Genomic DNA, 17,643 nt, shown 5'->3' with positions numbered 1-17,643 from the left:
TGTTTGGATGGATAATGATCCTCTTAATTGCAAGGCCCGTACGCCGAGCTGACTTGGCTTTTAGAAAAAATTTGGAAAAAAACTTCGTCCTTCTTTTTAACTTTCTTTCCCTTTCTCTCCAAGTATAACAAGAATGAGCTTTGCTTTATTCGCAGTGGTACTGTGGAATATGTTTGGTACTTAATTCGATAAATTTACATTTTTATTATATTGTATAATAAATTTATTATATTATATAATATTGTCTATGATAAAGATGTTTCTCATTTATATTTACATTTGCAATCTCTGCTTCAAAATTTGTACTCTTATTTATTACTATTGAGTGTGTACCAATTTAGATTGTCAAGATTTCTTTTTAACACGAACGATGTTATAGATGTATCCATTTTAGAAGAAGCACTAAGTTTCAGAGTGTTTTACGAACAGAAATCCTAGCCGAAGGACCAAGCCGTGCTTTTAACATCAAATTTCCGCGAATCTTCCGCAAAATCAGCTCAAAGAAATTTGTCCGCCAATAGAATCGCTCGTTCTTCCAACGCAACGTCCTTCAACTCTATTTCTCTTGCTATATCCACCGGCTGCTGCGCCCGCGTTGCGTCTATAATTCATCTTCGCCACCTTGCACACCCTCGTGCTTCCTTTTTCTTTCATCATTTCACTCCACGTTCGACAACGAACCAACCCACGCAAAACGCAATTTCTCTTGCCAGTCGCCTGTTGTTCCCTTTTTCCATCTCGGTCGCAGCGTGTGCACCAAAACGCGTCCGCGATGATTAAGAGCACATTCACGGATACGTAGACAGATACAAATACAAAGGCAAATTGCGCGATAGAAATAAAAAAACGTTGGTTGTTCTTAATGACTGGCTTTAAGTTCGTCCAACTGACCTGACATCTCGGCTGTTCTACTTGAAGTTGATTGATATTAAACGTCGTTTATGTAAATTTACTTAGGACGAGGTTTGTTCACGCGAGGGTCACATTGATTCGCAAAATAGGATTGTTTCTGGACAAGAATCGATTCAAGATTGAAATTTCTAGAGTCTAGAAAATTTCATTTTTTACCAGTCATATTTTATATGCTAAATGCGTTCTTCTTCTAATTATTATTCAGCTCTCGTGTTAATACGACACGATATTTGCAAGATATTTCTAAGATATTTAGAAAATAGCGACAAATTTCTAAAAAGTATATTCGCTCGATTATTATTACTTTCTATTCTTCTTCGTGACGCGAACAATATTACACCTGAACGTACAGAAATATTATCCTCTTACCGGTTTACCTTGTATCAATTTACTGCGTGTACCTATCTCGATTTATTTTGTATCGCTTTAAGGCCAAGGAACAAATTACATTGAAAAAATAGATGTTATCTATCATGAAAGATGGAAGCACATGAAACCATATGAAACTTTGAATGGACAATCTGCGGGATGAACTAGAATAATTAGAAACGTAAAAATTCAAGACCACCGGGCATTAAAACGCGATAATACAGAAAATTACAGAATAATTCTATTTTTTTATTTCCTTTTTCCATAACATGGATGTTGTCGAGATTCTGTCAACAATCTCGAAGAAATGATAGAATCGATTGCTTTCACAGGGGATATTTCGAGTCGAAGGCACCGTTCCAAAGTGGTTCTCGATCGATTGCTGAACGACAAAGGCCACAGGCAGAAGTTGCAAGCTCTCTCTTCGACCGAGTTTATTTTACGTCACTTCCAGCTTTCCAACAGTTGCGAAGATTCTCGTCTTCCAAAACATTTAATTTGACGTTCCAGCTTGAAAAACAGTTTTCAACGGAGTATTTCTGCGGTGGAAGTAACTGTAGCTCATTTAACGTAGTATCTGGAGTGACGAACCGTGTCCCGGCCAAGTGCTACGAGATTTTCTTGATCCTGATTTTCTTAATAAACAAGACGTAAGAAATTTTATTGTCACTTCCTTTACTGACTTTGGAAACGGTCATCCTTGTTCCGTTACATCTACGAAATAAGATTATACCAGCCTCTTCCGTTAATCTCCTCGACAAGAGACTAGTTTTTCACGAAACTTTCACGAATTACTGTTACGTAAAATATCATAATTATTGTATGATATATTGGACAATTAAAACATGAAATATCTGATTACGAAGGAACAATTACTATTAGTGGAACAAAGAATCTGATATTAAAACACGATTCGTAGGAAGTTCGTAAAAAATTCATGAAGAATTCAGCGCAAGGTAAAGAACTATCAATATCTTAGTTATCCATGTCGAAGTAAACGAAGAGAAAGAGAAAACGAAAAACGGGAAGCAGATGGAGGATTAATGGTGATTGTAGACCAAAGACAATAATATACAGTAACTTCCTAGTAAATTATCGAAGAACGAAGAAATAGTTAATTACGAAGAAACAAACAACGAAACAATGAATCTGTAAAAAGAAGAACCCGATTAAACGCGAAAATTCCTTTAAAAATTCACAAGAAATATCCTGAAAGAGTGAAGTACCCTCGATATCTTTATCCTCATTTCTACCTCTCTCAACCTTCCAAGAAGAAAAAATAAATAGATAAAAAGAAGATACGGTAGTACATTAATCCTAAACGCCGACAAAATGCAACAATATACAAAATATTCAATATAAAAATATTCAAAAGTAAATCTTTGTGTGAAAACAAAATTTTTTCACGAAACAAACATCCGAAAACAAAATTCCTAAAAGAATTCGCAAAGTACCCTACCATACCGAATTAAAAAGCTACTCCGCTGTTTTTCGTCAGAAAGGAAAAAAAGAGCAGTGGAAAAAAAGAGAAGGACAACGACGAGATGATAGCGGATTAATCGTAAACGATAGAAGTCGCGTCGTCGTCTCGTCGACGAAAGGTAATAACAACCCCTTTTGGAAGATGTGGTCGTCGTCGCCTGGAAGGCGGGAGGCTGCACGAGGGCATACTGCGGAGGGATGAAGGACAGAATCGAATCGATTCGAGTTATTGTGTTCTGGCGTGTATTGTGTCTGCAGAACAATCGCAGACACCGTGAAGACGACCGTGATGGAACTAATTGATGCGCGTAATTGAGGATTCGCGACGTGGGCAGGGGGTGTGTGTGTGTCGTCGCGTCGGGGTTGTTGCTTTCATTTCGTTCCACCTAGGGAACACGTCTGTCCTATTGTCGGACGCCATCCATCGTGAAGAATCGAAATTAAGGGGGATTCTGGGTGGATAGCTTTGAAAACTGAAAGAATCGATGCGTAAATTTATTTTGATGTATAACAGCATTTTTCGCGTGAAATACCGTTTCTCGTGTAACGCGAAGAATGAAAATAGAGGCGAAAATGAGCGGAATTGTTAAAAATGGACTGTTTTAGTTGAACTATGGTGGACTAGTTTTTATGTTGTTTCTATTGAAAAATTTTAATTGATTCGAAATTAAGAAATTGTTCAAAGTTGCCCCCTTTAACGGATAGGTTTAATTTTGTTCTGCTTGTTTTTCGGTTCAAAGGAATATTATTTAAGGAACGCGGTTGTTCACCGCTCGACCCAATTAATCCAGCCATTATCCGTCGGCACGTAGATCCGCGAAAATGGAGGAGAACACGAGAGGAAAGGTGCGAAAGAACGTACTTCAAAGGTTCGAGTGGATGGTTTTGCGGCAGTTCCGCCCAGGTGCGTTTTTCCAAGGATCGACGAGGAGAAAGGGGCGGAAAGAAAGAGAAAAATGGAGAAGAATGGTTGACTGGCGAGAGGAGAAACTCAAGAAAAGAAGAACGGGGAAGATTCGGTCCGTTGACTGGTGCTGATTTCGCGAAAAAGAGAGAAATGACTACTCGGAGAAAATACAAAAGAAAACGAGTTCAGTAAGCGAACAGAGAGAAGTTTTTGAGACAAAATTAAAGGAAAGAGCCGGAGAATGAAGGTAAAAGGGGGGGGGGGGGGGAACGCGTGAAATCAGAGAGATGAGGTAGAAGAAAATAAAAAGTTAAAAAAGGTTGAAGTCGAAATTGAAGAGGAAGTTGTAAGAAAGAAGAAAGAGGATAATGTGCAAGATGTTGAAGGATTATGCTTTTTACCCGCTGCAAAACTAATAGATTATGGCAAACTGGAACTAATTAACGAGGGATATAGCTCAAAGAGGCATACATATTTACTGGAAAAATCCCGATTCCCGTGTTTACTGTGAGTTTTACCCTCGTTGCTTTATATCTGAGCTTGGACATTTTGTTTGCATATTTTTCTTCCCTCTAAATTACCCTTTTTTACCAGTTTATTCCTCGTTGTTGTATTTTTAATTTTGAACGACTCAAAGGAGATCTTAATCGTCTTGATTCGGTTAATTTTCTTGCAATTAATACGAAAAACCGACAGGCGAAAACGTAGAAATTCGCATTTCCAAGCCTGGCGAATTCCAATATTGGCAATTTGTTGAGAATTTAAAAAAAACCTTGCGATTCTATACGCTTCAATCTTTAAATTTGGATTTCCATGGATACCAGTTTGCAGAATTCCCAATTCCGTACGCTTTAGTCTCGGAAACTCTCGATTTCATACGAGCCAATTTCTAAAATCGCATTTCTACGTGCTCCGATTTTCAAAACGTAATTCTATACGCGCGCATCTCCAGAAATTGCAATTCCACTGGCGCCAATTTCCAAAATTCCCAGTTCCACGCGCACCGTTTCAAGAATCTCGCCATTTCGTGTAAACTCAGCCACCAATCTGAATCTGCAACGTTCAATTGCAGTGGTGCGATACTCGATCCAAGTATCAGCAGCAGCCAGACAGAGACGAAAAAAAAAAAAAGAGGAAGAAGAGGGAAGAAAGGCAGGACGAGAAGAGGCAAAGTAAAGAGAGAGGCTCGACGTCGCGTTAAAACAGAGAAACGCGTCAGCAGGCAGGCATCGACGCTTCGAGGCCTCGCTTTTCTATCTTGTCGAGGGTTTAAGGCCGGTTCACACGAGCGGAATCGATCAGGCTACCCTTATTGGATCAGACGAAACGAACCGCTCAACCGTGCATCCGTCGCACGCGGCACTAACTTGTCCGTTCTACGTATATACAGGGTGTGACAAAATATTAGTGCGCCACGAAAAAGCAATAATGGTACAAACACTGTTCTTTATTTACAAATACCATTAAGTATGTCATCATCTTGCGATGGGCTGTCTTACGGAAATAAGTTATTTGCTCCTTAAGAATTGAACGTTCATCGCGTATTTATACAGGGTGTTCCAAGTTTAACCTTTACTCTGCCCCTTGTGTCAATCTGACATATTTTCTCAGTGAAAGATTCTATTACACTCGTTCATTTGTACAAACATTTTTCTGGATCTTTTTGACTTTTATTCTTTTCACACGAATAGGATATATTTGTTATTTTTATGGACAAAAAATACCTTTAGACCTGTAAATGATATTTGTTACGAAAACGTTGTTGGGTATCAATTTGACCTATATAACTTTGACGTTTTATCAAGCCCTTTGGCAGCTATAATTTTGCTATTACACGACAATTATGCTCTCCATGTACCACCCTTCCAGGATATATATAGTCATCTATAACCTTGAAAGTTAGCATAAACTTGAGGGAAGAAGAATGTAAATGTTCGCAGCACATGCTGTGACAAGTGTAAAACAACTTTACGGTCATCTCACAGATTTATTCCTTGTAAAGAATGCGAATTTTTATACTCGATAAGAGAATTTACAAAATGAACTACTCACCTCTTCGTCTCATTGATTTTTTACCACTGTCAAATTAATAACGAGGGATATGTACAGATTGAAATGCGAAACCGAGGGGCGGATAAGGGTCAAAAACCATCAAATTTCGCCAATATATTCCATAAGTGGAAACAAGAGACAGATTTTGTACGAACACAGATCCGTAAACGTTTTATAAAGGCTTCTAAAAGACAAAAATGTAAAACCTAAGGGCGAGGGACGAACGTTATCGTGAAAGACGATTTGATCCGCGAGATCACGAGATCCGACACCGTTAGACTTTTATCTGCGGGGAACAGAAAAAGTGAACTGTGTATCGTACAAAAACTGGTTCTTGGGAAAAACTAATAAAAAGGATTAATAGCGCGTTCATTGAACTAAAGCAAGATAAACATGAAATTCGGAGAGCGATAAGCTCAATCTGTTCGTACGACGTTAAGCTTCAGTTCGAAACGGTGGACGGTACTTTGAAATGGAAAAATAAATCGATTTTGTGTTCAACATGATAACGTGTGTTACTAAAGCACACGTATATTCGTACACGTCTTTCCCTTATTTCTACTCATCGTACAACATGTTGGCGAAGTTCGATCGTTCAAACTTGGGACAGTCTGTATAACGAAATTAAGAAATTCATAAAAAGAAGAATTAATCTGTTTGGTTTTCGAAAGGCTCAAATATCCTCTACATATTTCGCGACACTCTGTATACACATATGAAGGACAAGATGGTAGCACGAAGTCGATACTTCGCTTCGTTCACGATGTCGCGATCGTTCTCATGTAAACGCATATCGAAGCCGTGGAATCGGTGGTCTTTCTCGCCGCGCGTAACTGTGTCAAGTGCCTTTCATGTTTTTCCCTCTAACGTGCCGCCATATAACGCGTCCTTTCCTGCGACTCGATTCTTCGAAAGGTTCTCCAGAGTTGCTATTCTCTTTCTTTTCTTTTTTTCCTTCTTTGCTTTCTTTTTTTTTGGATTGGTTTGGCGAAGTAGATTTGATCGATACACGTTTCATGGGGGATTGAAATTGACGTTGCGGGATGGAGAGCGATGTAAAAATGTTCTGAAAGAAAAAGATGAAGAGGACTCACCGGTAACTGGAGCTTCAATATCGATCATAGTCTTCTCTGAGCGAAGAAGGGCTGCTCCATCGTTGACTATACGAAGAGCCGCTGCCTCGTCGATTCTACCTTCCAGGATAAAGTGTTGCTTGAGGACTTCCGGCCGTGGCCGATCCGTTCGCGGGTCGAACACATCAGCCACTGTCAATTTTTGCGACGGCGGAAAGGGCACATCTGTTAATAAAATCAATAAATTCTTGTTAGGACATGAATGCTTACTGTTAACGTGGTTAATGTTGTTAATTCAGTACGTGGTTTTATTTCCTCTAGTTATAAGACGATATTTTGTTAACTTGGTACATTGTTTTATTTCCTCCCAGTTACGAGAATCATTCTTGCTCATTGAGGTAAGAAGAAACTACATGTATAAGATGAAATGGAATATAAACACTGAAAAATTACCATTTCTATGAACTCATCGAGAAAGTAGCGACAAGTTGTTCGATGTTTTAAACAATTCGTAAAAACCTTGTTCATCGATTCTCTGCAACTTCTAATTTTCAGTTAGAGATTGAAGGCAAGAAATCGATGTACAATTGTTCGTGCATATTTAATTCATCTTAAAAAATATCTTAAAAAATTATTAAAAATCATGTCTGCCAAATCTCTCGAACCCATAGTTATAAAAATTTTAAAAAATTCAACGATATTCTGTATCGATACGACCGTTATCGCCAGCTAATTTTCCAAATCGTCGATCTTTCCCCTTAGAATAAACGATCGAAACACGCATATGTATATATACATACACACGTATATCCCTGAAACAAGCTGAAACGTAGCGAAATCCCGAATCCCGAGATCAGCGAAGGACTCACGTTCGTATCGCGAAGTCGAAGCAGCTCGGCCGGTATCCATTCCAGAAATTATACCAGCTTATCGTGACCACGCATCTGACACAGTTTCCGGAAAAAAGCACACGGGTAATCTCCTAGTATCTCTCGAACGAACATTTCGTACGGATTACCAAGCTAAAATCCACGCTGATTCGATCTCTCTCCTATTATTTTCTATTGCACGTTAAACTTGTATTGCGCTTATATCAGTCAGCTGCACTGTCGCTCGTGTTTGCACTCTGCGAGAGTTTAGTTTAATGACAAAATTACGGACAAACCAAACTGTTATCATTCATAAGACGTTCTTAATAATTTAATTAATTTTACGACAACTAAAATAAGATCGAATAAAAAGTGTGACCTCTCGTGTTCTCCTCTGTAATCTTCAACTAATAAAACACATTACTGACATGTTTCTTTAATATACATTCTCAACGTACAATCTATTGATTCCACACATGTCACTATCGTGTGCGCTGACACAGTGTCTTTTTTCAAGTAAAATACGTCAGCGTCATTCAGACGAGATCGTAGTTTACTGCTGTTGAGGTTATTAGATGTATGAAGAGAGGAACGCGTAGATAAATTGTGAAGTAGAAAATATATTTTAATACAGAAGTGTAAGTACAAGTAGGAATATAATTTAAGCTGGTCCAGATCCGCACGCTGGCAGTGTTACCCTATAACTGAAAACCCCGAAGCCATCGTCGCCTGTCTACTGTCTATGGTCTGCCTTCGTCCTAGTCTATTGTCTATACGCTGTCGATGGCTTCAGTGCGTGAGAAAACTAAAAAGACCAGACGTCGAGTTTTCTTAAAAGTGGTCATCACTTCAACAACTGTTAAAGGAAGCTCATCGTACGATCTTCCGTCAATTTAACTGTGTTAATCGCGTAACAACAAACGCCGATAAATTTTGTGACTCGGTAGATTTTTCTCTTCTCACTATACTTTTCTTGGTATAATATAATATTAATTAATAGAGCACTGTCATCCATGAACGACTTGTAACCGAATTGTACGTTAAAGAGTTATATATCCGATAATAATAGTAACAAAAATAAGAAAATAATAAATATCATTCCCAATTACTAATTCATCGCTAATGGAACGTAACACATAAAATTCACACATTGTTATTAGAAGTTCTGCGGAGTGGCCGCATGCTTATGAACGACAGTGTGCTATTCGTGGTAATTAACTATTGGCAAATATTGACCGAGGCAGTAACAAACGTTATCTGGTATAATCAACCTGTTATCTTTCCAATTAATGCTTCGCATATATTTTGTTCGCGGCCTCTCTTTCTTCGTGGATGATTTATAGGTTAGTTGGCTTATCGCCGGCCATTGTAAATTGCTGTTTGCCGGTCGACGAAGAAAGAGAAACGGCGGTGGTACGTTGGATCGCACGCCAACCATAATCCCGTTTTTCTATCGATAGCATCGCATGCGTTTTACGGAGATAAATCGATGCAGCTATTCGTTCTGTCTTTACGAGCCTCGTGACACCATCGAGAATTTATAATGAATACTCTGACCTGCTGCTTTGATAAACTTCGTGCTGCGTTTTATATATATATATCCGCAGAAGGTAATTTTGAGAAGATAACGAGGCAAAAAATTGCAAAGTGTTAGGATTGAAACGAAGGAAGAAGTTTGATTTCAAATATTACGCTTTGTATCATGATTAGGATTTTAAAAGTTTGATGTTTGATTTATAATTAGTATTTTCTAAGAAATTTATTATTTGTCATTTTTAGAAAGTATATTGGTAACTCTGTATCTTCGACGTGTTAAACCTTTGGATTAGATTACTTAAAACATTCGCAGTCTGTCCAATGTTTGTTCAACTAATTGGATTATTCTGTCGATAGAAGCCACCTAAATAAATGAAGAATTTGTTACCACAATTAACTCGCTTCGTACCGGCACAGGACTCATGCAACTCCGTATGCTGCAATTTCCGAGGACTTAATATGAATTCGTAAATTCTCCAATTTCTCTGCGCTTTGATTCTAATCTCAACAATTTCCAGTTGTATACCAATTTCTTTCATGTCAATTTCTAATTCTACGATTCGCAATATAAATTTCAAATAAAAATCTTATATACAAATTTCCGACGTCAAACGACACGTCTGCAATTGTACATTTTCCGACAATTACTAAATTTTATACAACGCGACGAGACTAAATTTCTTCATCTTTTTCTAAAATAAATTGACACAACACAGATTACCTGGATTTCTCTCTTCCAATATCTTAGGCTCCCTCTTCTTAAATTTTATTTTCAGACATTCTTCCGTTTCGTAATATTTCGTCGATTTTAGATCACTGCCGTCATATTTCTGCATCGACGAAGACGACGTATCTTCCTTCTTCGCTTTCTCCGATTTTTTCCTATCATCTTCAGCATCCATTATTTTCTCTGACGAATTCCTCAATTTTCTGATCGAATGTATCCATTCTCTCTTCATCACTCTTCTCAGAAACGATTGGAAACAGGCCTCCCTCTTAAAAGTATCGACCAAGCCAAAATTTTCGAAAACTTCATCTTCTGCGTCAGGCAATGGACCACAATCTTTATGACTCGTGTCTGTCGACGATTCTCGTTCCCTCGAATCAATAGAAGAATCCTTTATATTGTCTACTTCATTGGGAAGTTCGTTTAAACCAAAGCTCCCACGAGAGCTGACTGAATAATAAATGCTCGCAACATTATCTTCGCTGCTTTTATTCGAATCTTCGGTACACTTGTCACTAGCATATGATTTCGAATCTCTTTGATCATCACTTATATCTTCTTTTGAACTCGTCAAAGAATCAACCGAGCCAGACGATTTCTGTTCAGGAGCTATCAAAAAATCTATGGGGTCATCAGAGCTTTCGTGATCACCAGTTGTATCAAAAGAATCTATCAATTTGAAAGTGTCAGTAACCCTCTCTTCGATCTGCATATCAAAATTCATTGATAGCTCTGAGTAGGACCCGGCGCGTGTTAACTCGTCCGTCATCGATTGAGATCTATCCAATCTTTTGATATACTCTTCGGATATAACGTCATCGTTGGTTTTAGGACTGTTTGAAATATCGGATTCGGAGCAACTTTTTTTCAAAAAAATGTCTCTATTAGGAGATACAATATCTTCGTTCTTACACGTTCCGTCTTGAGACACGATGCTTCCTTCTTCTTTGGACAAATTCTGATCCACGGTCTTCTCTTCGACCATTTTAACCTTCCAATTCGCTTCTCTTCGATCCTCAGGCAAATCCTCCAAAGAAACCCTAGCCAAAAACTTACTAACAAGATCGTCCTTTCTGTACGCTTCGGTAAATTCGGTAAAATCTTCAGATTTGTTCAAATTAATGCTACTCATATAGCTATCGAACACCATCTCTTTCTGCTCGTAGCTCACGCAATCTCCCAAGTAAATGTCTATAAGCTCCTTAAATTTCCCTTCTTCTATCAATACATTCGTTTCCAACTTCGCGCTACTCTCTTTGTCACTAGCTTCGCATCCCATACTATCTCTATTCAACGACAATAATTCAGAAAACGCTCCAGAGATGTTGTGCAAGCTATGTGACAAGAACGCCAGTTCATCGTCCTGACGAATTGGCTCACATTCCGGGTGACACTCCATTAACACAGGTGAACCAGTTTCAACCAGGAGAGAGCTGTCCACACTTGACTGCGGTGAATCAATTTCTTCCAGAGGTGGGACATCCACGAAGAACTTTCGATTCTTCTTCAAACGGCGACCTAAAAGCGGACTCAAGATCGTTTCGCTCTTCCCTTCATTTAATTTCTCCCTGTCTAATTCCCAATTTTCCATCTGACGACGTTCATGTTCTTTGGCTAACATCATCTTCAACGTTTCGTTGTCGATACTGTAGCTGCCGCGAACTGGACTGCATCGTTCTTCAGAAATCGATAAACGCGTATTGATATGCATTTCTAACATTTTCACCAGATCAGGCCCACTACAGATTGGTAGCTTGGTGTCTTTGCTCGAAGACGGCTCGGAAGACTCAGTGGGAGATAGTTTAACAGGAGTAGGAAAGGGTACCCTGGGTTCCACGGGCGTCTTCACTCGCAACTGCCTCAACCTTTCTATCAGACTATTCATGGTGGGACTCGAATCTGTATGAAATTTCGAAGGCGTCGGGTTTGGAGTGTCGTATCTGTCGGATGGAGACAAATCCGGTGAGTCGGAGGAATCCTCGAGCAAACGGTAGGTGGTCTCGCTACGTTTTTCTTCAGACATCTTGAGTCTTGGTTGTTCGATTGTTTCTTCTTTTATTTTGATTGATTACTATTATTATTATTTTATTATATTATTATTATTATTATATAATATCGATAATTATCTATTATTTATATATTAATAATCATATATTATTTGAATAGCCTCTGTTATTTGTTAATATTTCTATTACTGTTCCATTACGTTCTTTCCTTTTAGACGTCTTAAATAACAATAATAAATCTCTAGTCTTAAATACAGACCCTCGTATGTATTACTCCGTGGAATTATTTATTATTTGTTGCCTATTATTCGTCTCGCAAAGTGAAAATGATCCGTCTATTGACAGAAAGGTCGGACGAAATTCGGTTGAAGAGTATCACGGACCTTGTACGAACCAATCGTTAACGGTTTCTACGCGCACGCTGAGACAACAAAACTCCTTTGTTTCTTTTGCAAGTACAGTCTCAGCGACAATACACGACGATGCGCATACGAAACCAGTCACTTACATCTAAGGCACGTCGCGAACGAACGAATTCTAGAACCGATAGAAAGATCAGCCACGTTGATAATACGAAATAGTACTAAACAGTGAAAAGTGTTGGGAAAGAACGGTTGTCGATTTCAGTTAAGACGGTTAAAATGGGTTGGGAGAACATTTACATCAACGTTGGAGTCCGATTTGAATTGGTGTTCCGATCGGCCAATGGAAATTTCTTTTCCTTGTCGCTGTTAATTGATTGGAGAACGTTGCCGCTGTTCCTTTAATTTTGTTGGTTGACGTTTACCTTGCTCCGAACGAAGAGTTTTAATCAACGTCGATTGGTTACAAAAGATTATGTTTTCGACTTTTTTTATTATTCGTTGTGTATTTACTCGTTGACGGATAGCTAGTTTCTTTGTGCTGTAAGACGATCGTTGATCCTTATTGCTGTTAATTTATTTGACAAAGTTCGCCGATATTTTTTCCAGATGTAAAATGGTTGTTAATATTTCAGTTGATCATTTCTTCAACGTCATTGAAGAATGCGATTCTTTGATTGTTTTAAGTATTTTCAAAAGAAACTTATTCGGCTCTCGTAACGATTTAGCCTAACAAATGTCACAGATACGTTTATAGTAAAAACCTTCTAGAAGGTTATCTTCTCTCTTTTTTTTAAAAAAAAGCAGTCTATAAATTATATAAAGGAAGATTTGTAAATATCTATTTGTCACATATTATCATATATAATGTCACTTGATCGAAGTAGAAACAAAAAATTGTTTGGAACCAAACCAAGTATTTTTACAACTACATATATATTCTTTCTCAGGAAGAGTTTAACTATATTGAAACAACATTGAACCAGATATATCCATCTCATTAAACGAGCCAGGTTTTCCAGAATGAAGGAGCCAGAATTAGGGAAGTCGCAGAAAATTTATTAAAATCATACACAATGTCATAAATCATCTTTATCATTCAACATTTTCCATTGCCAAGATCTTTCTCAGAAAAACTTACTTAATTTTCATTCCATCACCGTACCTCGTTAACTTCATCGTGACAACTTTATTATCGAGCTAGTTGTGAATTGGCGGACAATCGCAACGTGTAAATAAATCTTCAATAGACAACCGTTGACCAATGTCCGACCAATCGATGAGAAAATGGCACAAGCGCGAATATTTTTCTAAAACCGGCATATAAATTTAAATACACAATATCGAGTATTTATTTGGGCAACTTTGCTATAGATTCCCAAATATTTATGAATACGTATGATAACATGTCTTTATTACATTTAAGAATTTAACGCTAGAAATACCAGAAATTCTTTTTCCTAATATTTCTCTTCAGCGTACTTTTGTTATAACTTAAAAACAACTAATGAAAAATAATAAAACGATTCACTGTTACTTTAAGCAAAACAAAGAAGAATACATGTTTCTGCTGAGAAAACAAAAACTCGAATAAATATACCTACTATAGTGTAAATAATAATCCTTATATCCTGATAACTTTAGACAAAATAACTTTAGTTTTCTCAAATTAAAGTATGTATGATATACCTATAAGATCTTTCGTCTGAACCCCGCAAATAGTTTTAACCGTATACTGAAAAATGAGCTCGTGTTGCTTCGTATTTCCAGGTTTCACGATATCGTTTCCCGACGAAACAACCAAAAGATGGAATTAAAATATAATTTTGCTCGCGTCCCACGTTTGCGGGGATTATCCGATAAAACAGCGGTAGATTCTTGAACAGTTTGTTTCCTCTTCGATGATTTCCTTCCGCTGATCATAGAACGGCAGTAGCTTTCAAGTCCCTTCGTACTTCTCTTCTAGTCTGATATTATATTGCCGTTTACGTCTTTCTTCAAACCGTTCATCGTCGATTCTGCGAAGCGAAGATACATTTTTGTTCTCTTACTTTGTTTGAAAAAGTAGAAGGTTCAAGGGTCGTGGAAATATTTGTCTTATAATTTAGTCGTCTCGAAAGCTCTATAACTGAAGATAAAAATGCAGCTCACGGTTATGATAGTATATTCTAGATAAGCTGGTAGCAACGAAGAAAGGGAAACAGTGATGAAGTTTACCGAAGAACTTCAGATCGCAAAAAGAATGAAAACAGAATGTTAAAGGTATCATCGTAGTATCATAAATCTACCCTGAGAATTTACATGTCCATTTCTTTCAAATCTTTTGTATATATATACAAAATGCATGAATCTAACTTTAAAACCTATATCCCTAATTTCATTTCTATGTCAATATTATTATTAATATGCAACAATCAGAATATTCGATTAAACGAAATAATCAAATAATCTTGCGATATTATGTTCTTCTGTAACGCATTATCCATAACACATAAACCTACACCACTTCAAAGGCAAACCTTGCTACACAACGATCAACACTTGCTACGCCAATTTGCAATTGAAATGACAACGAAATTCATTTCAAACATCTATTCACAATGCACCATTGCCCACATTGTATTATATCAACCACAAAACCTACATCTATTATACATATCTCTTTCATACCATGTATCACTTTGATCACGTAACATTCAAACTCTCATAAACTAGATAAACTTATTATTCAAACAAAAGAAAAATTAAAAAGAAATTCTATCAAGTCAAACGCTCGTTCTTGCAATTTTCAATTAAGATGACAATCAAATACGTTTCAAACGTCCTTCACAAAGTACATTCCTTCACCACCCTATATAACAACCTGACCATGTAACATTCAAACCTTCGCAAATTAGATAAACCTATCATTGAAATAAAAACAAAATTAAGAAGAAATTCTATCAAGTCGAACACACTTGCAGTTCCAATTTTCCATTAAAATGACAACCAAACACATTTCAAGCATCTATTCACAACGCATTGTTGTCCACAATGTATCGTATTAATTACAATAGCACACAATACCATACAATACCATACAATACAATATACCGATCTGAACACGTGGCACTCAAACTCTCGCAGACCAAATGAAATTATTATACAAACGAGAACAAAATTAAAAAGAAATTGTGTCAAACAACCCATGGAACTCGCTTCTCGTTTTCTCAACTCCAGCATCCTCTTCAGCTTGCCCATTATGGTGGTCCTGCATGTGTACCTTGACCCCTCCTCCTGGCCCATATCAAAGTACGCCTTTATGGTGGAAAATCTTCCCATGCTGGACTCCTGCGACACTCCACTTCTATTCCCAGTTTCAGCGTTTCTTAGCGGGGACAAGGAATTTTCTGAAACTCGATTAACCTTGTGCAAGCTCTGACGAACAGCTACGTATAAGTTATCGTCGTGATCGACCGAAGGGGCGTCCAACGTTCTCCACGGTTTTCGACAATTGTCCTTCCCCTCTGCTTGTTCCTCTTCTTCTCCATTCTCCGTTTCAGTCTTTTTCTTCAACAACGATGAAGAATCGTAGCAAACGTCGTCCGATGACATGACGCGGTGCAACTTTCACCATACAAACATCAACACGAATAAGAGAAGCGTAACTTTCGCTTTTGGTTCGGTCGAGTTCGAAGATGTTGGAAGATTCGTCGTTTGCAACGTAGATAAAATAACGACGGTACAGTGAAGTTGTTGCGTATTGAAACGGTGAGTTAATTGGTCGAGCACAGTGGTTTGCGTTGGTTCGTGGTTGGTTGTGGCGTGTATGGCAACTCGTGGTTAATTGGTGTAGACAGACGAGTTGGATTGTAATTGGATAGTTTGGTTATCTGCGATTGGCTAGCTCTTTCACTTCTATGATAAACTGCTATCGCTTCTTGTCTTTAATATCGAATTACCTTTACGATTTGTATTATGCTGCTTCTTTTCCATTACCAAATTCACTGGAAATACGTACGTAATAAACTGGTTTGGCTGCTTGTCTGATACCGAGGTACATTTAAGTAAGACAGTTGCAATTACAAAATTAGTTAAAATTAATTTTAGCTTGAGATATCATCGATCATGTTATGTAGCTACAATTCAGAACTAAATATGCTATATTTAGATCAATAGAATTAAAAATAAAATGCTATGAATAAATAGTAGATAATTTCCAGTATCAATCCTGAACTAATGCTGTACTAACTAAATCACTAACAGAAATAAAATATTTTTCTTTTTTGCACCAAGCTTCTTCCTTTACAACGCAAATTGCCCAATTTTTATCCGAATCCCTTATCAATTTTTATCTTTTCGTCGAACTTCTTTCTTATATATAATACAAACGTTCCAGTGTTCATAAAAGTTCGCTGTTAATTAATTTTCTAAGGATTACTTGTTCTCCAGAAATCTAATCTGAATCGCGTCAAGGATTAAAATCTATCTAACTAAAACTAATTTGTCTTCATTAATTTTTTATTTCATGATTATAGAAATTTCCAAAAAAATACAGTTAACGTGTTAAAATATATTCAGTGATAAATTGTAGGTTAGTTTTTCTAGTTTAAATCAAGTCATTAAGTACCAACCTGATTAAAACAAAGACACCAACGTATCCGGTTGACCAAAATTTCAAGTAACACAAATCACCCGGAGGCAGAGGGGGGATATCTTTTGGTCCTGAAGAAAATTCGCTCAGACCGGACGAAACCGCTTGCTTAAAGCTGGCCAACTTTTTATTTGTCCCAAGATCCTCGCGAGAGATACCGAATAGTATCGTCTCGAGAGGCTCGGCAGCCTCTGTTTCTGGCCAGAAAGAATTATATAAAATTCGAAGGCAAAATACAGCGCACCGCCTATACGCTTGAACAGACTAGAAACGTTGCAACACTATTTCGCTACTGTTTTCGAGAACTATGTTCCGCGTTGTACCTCATGAATAAGAATCGTTCGAAACTTTAAAGAATCGTTTCATCTCTTTCAAAGGAAGTTTCCGGCGCAGTAGAACCGTTTTCTCGTGGGTTGCAGAGCGTGTCGAATTTCCATAAAGTCCTGTAGACGATATTAAATTTCAATTTGTGAAAAGCTGCCTATTAATCGATCGCGCGTGAGTCAAAGTGCGATCAAATATCGGTAATCTCAATTATCGAGGATAGTACGTTCAGAAATCAACTGGTCGAATAACGCTGTCGATCTTTAATCCGAGAAGAAGATTCATTTTCCATTTAAAGGACTGTGAAACGAACGAAGTTACTGACAGCGAGATCATTTGTTTCTACTTTTGCAATGAAGTTGCAAGAATAACGTTCTGAATTTGTAGCCCA

General features: G+C 37.6%; 2 protein-coding genes across 8 annotated transcripts in view; both read right to left on the bottom strand.

Moving 5' to 3' along the window:
- LOC126867311 (serine/threonine-protein phosphatase 2B catalytic subunit 3-like) overlaps window positions 1-17,643 on the bottom strand; it is a 236,378-nt gene that overhangs the window by 143,196 nt on the left and 75,539 nt on the right. For all 7 annotated transcript variants that reach the window (XM_050621681.1, XM_050621680.1, XM_050621678.1 and 4 more), the window contains exon 2: window positions 6,817-7,020. In XM_050621681.1, coding sequence (XP_050477638.1) covers window positions 6,817-7,020 — 204 coding nt within the window. The remainder of the gene's footprint in view (window positions 1-6,816; window positions 7,021-17,643) is intronic.
- On the bottom strand, window positions 13,334-17,437 carry LOC126867352 (uncharacterized). Its single transcript, XM_050621785.1, has 2 exons — window positions 15,481-17,437; window positions 13,334-14,313 (listed from the first exon to the last, which is right to left on the bottom strand). Exons 1-2 carry the CDS (start codon window positions 15,887-15,889, stop codon window positions 14,258-14,260), a joined length of 465 nt encoding a protein of 154 aa, XP_050477742.1. The 5' UTR covers window positions 15,890-17,437; the 3' UTR covers window positions 13,334-14,257.

This window comes from Bombus huntii, chromosome 7 (genome assembly GCF_024542735.1).
Source record: "Bombus huntii isolate Logan2020A chromosome 7, iyBomHunt1.1, whole genome shotgun sequence".
Lineage (NCBI taxonomy): Eukaryota > Metazoa > Arthropoda > Insecta > Hymenoptera > Apidae > Bombus > Bombus huntii.
Note: the sequence above shows the minus strand (reverse complement) of the source record. Positions and strands in the feature narration are given on the sequence as shown.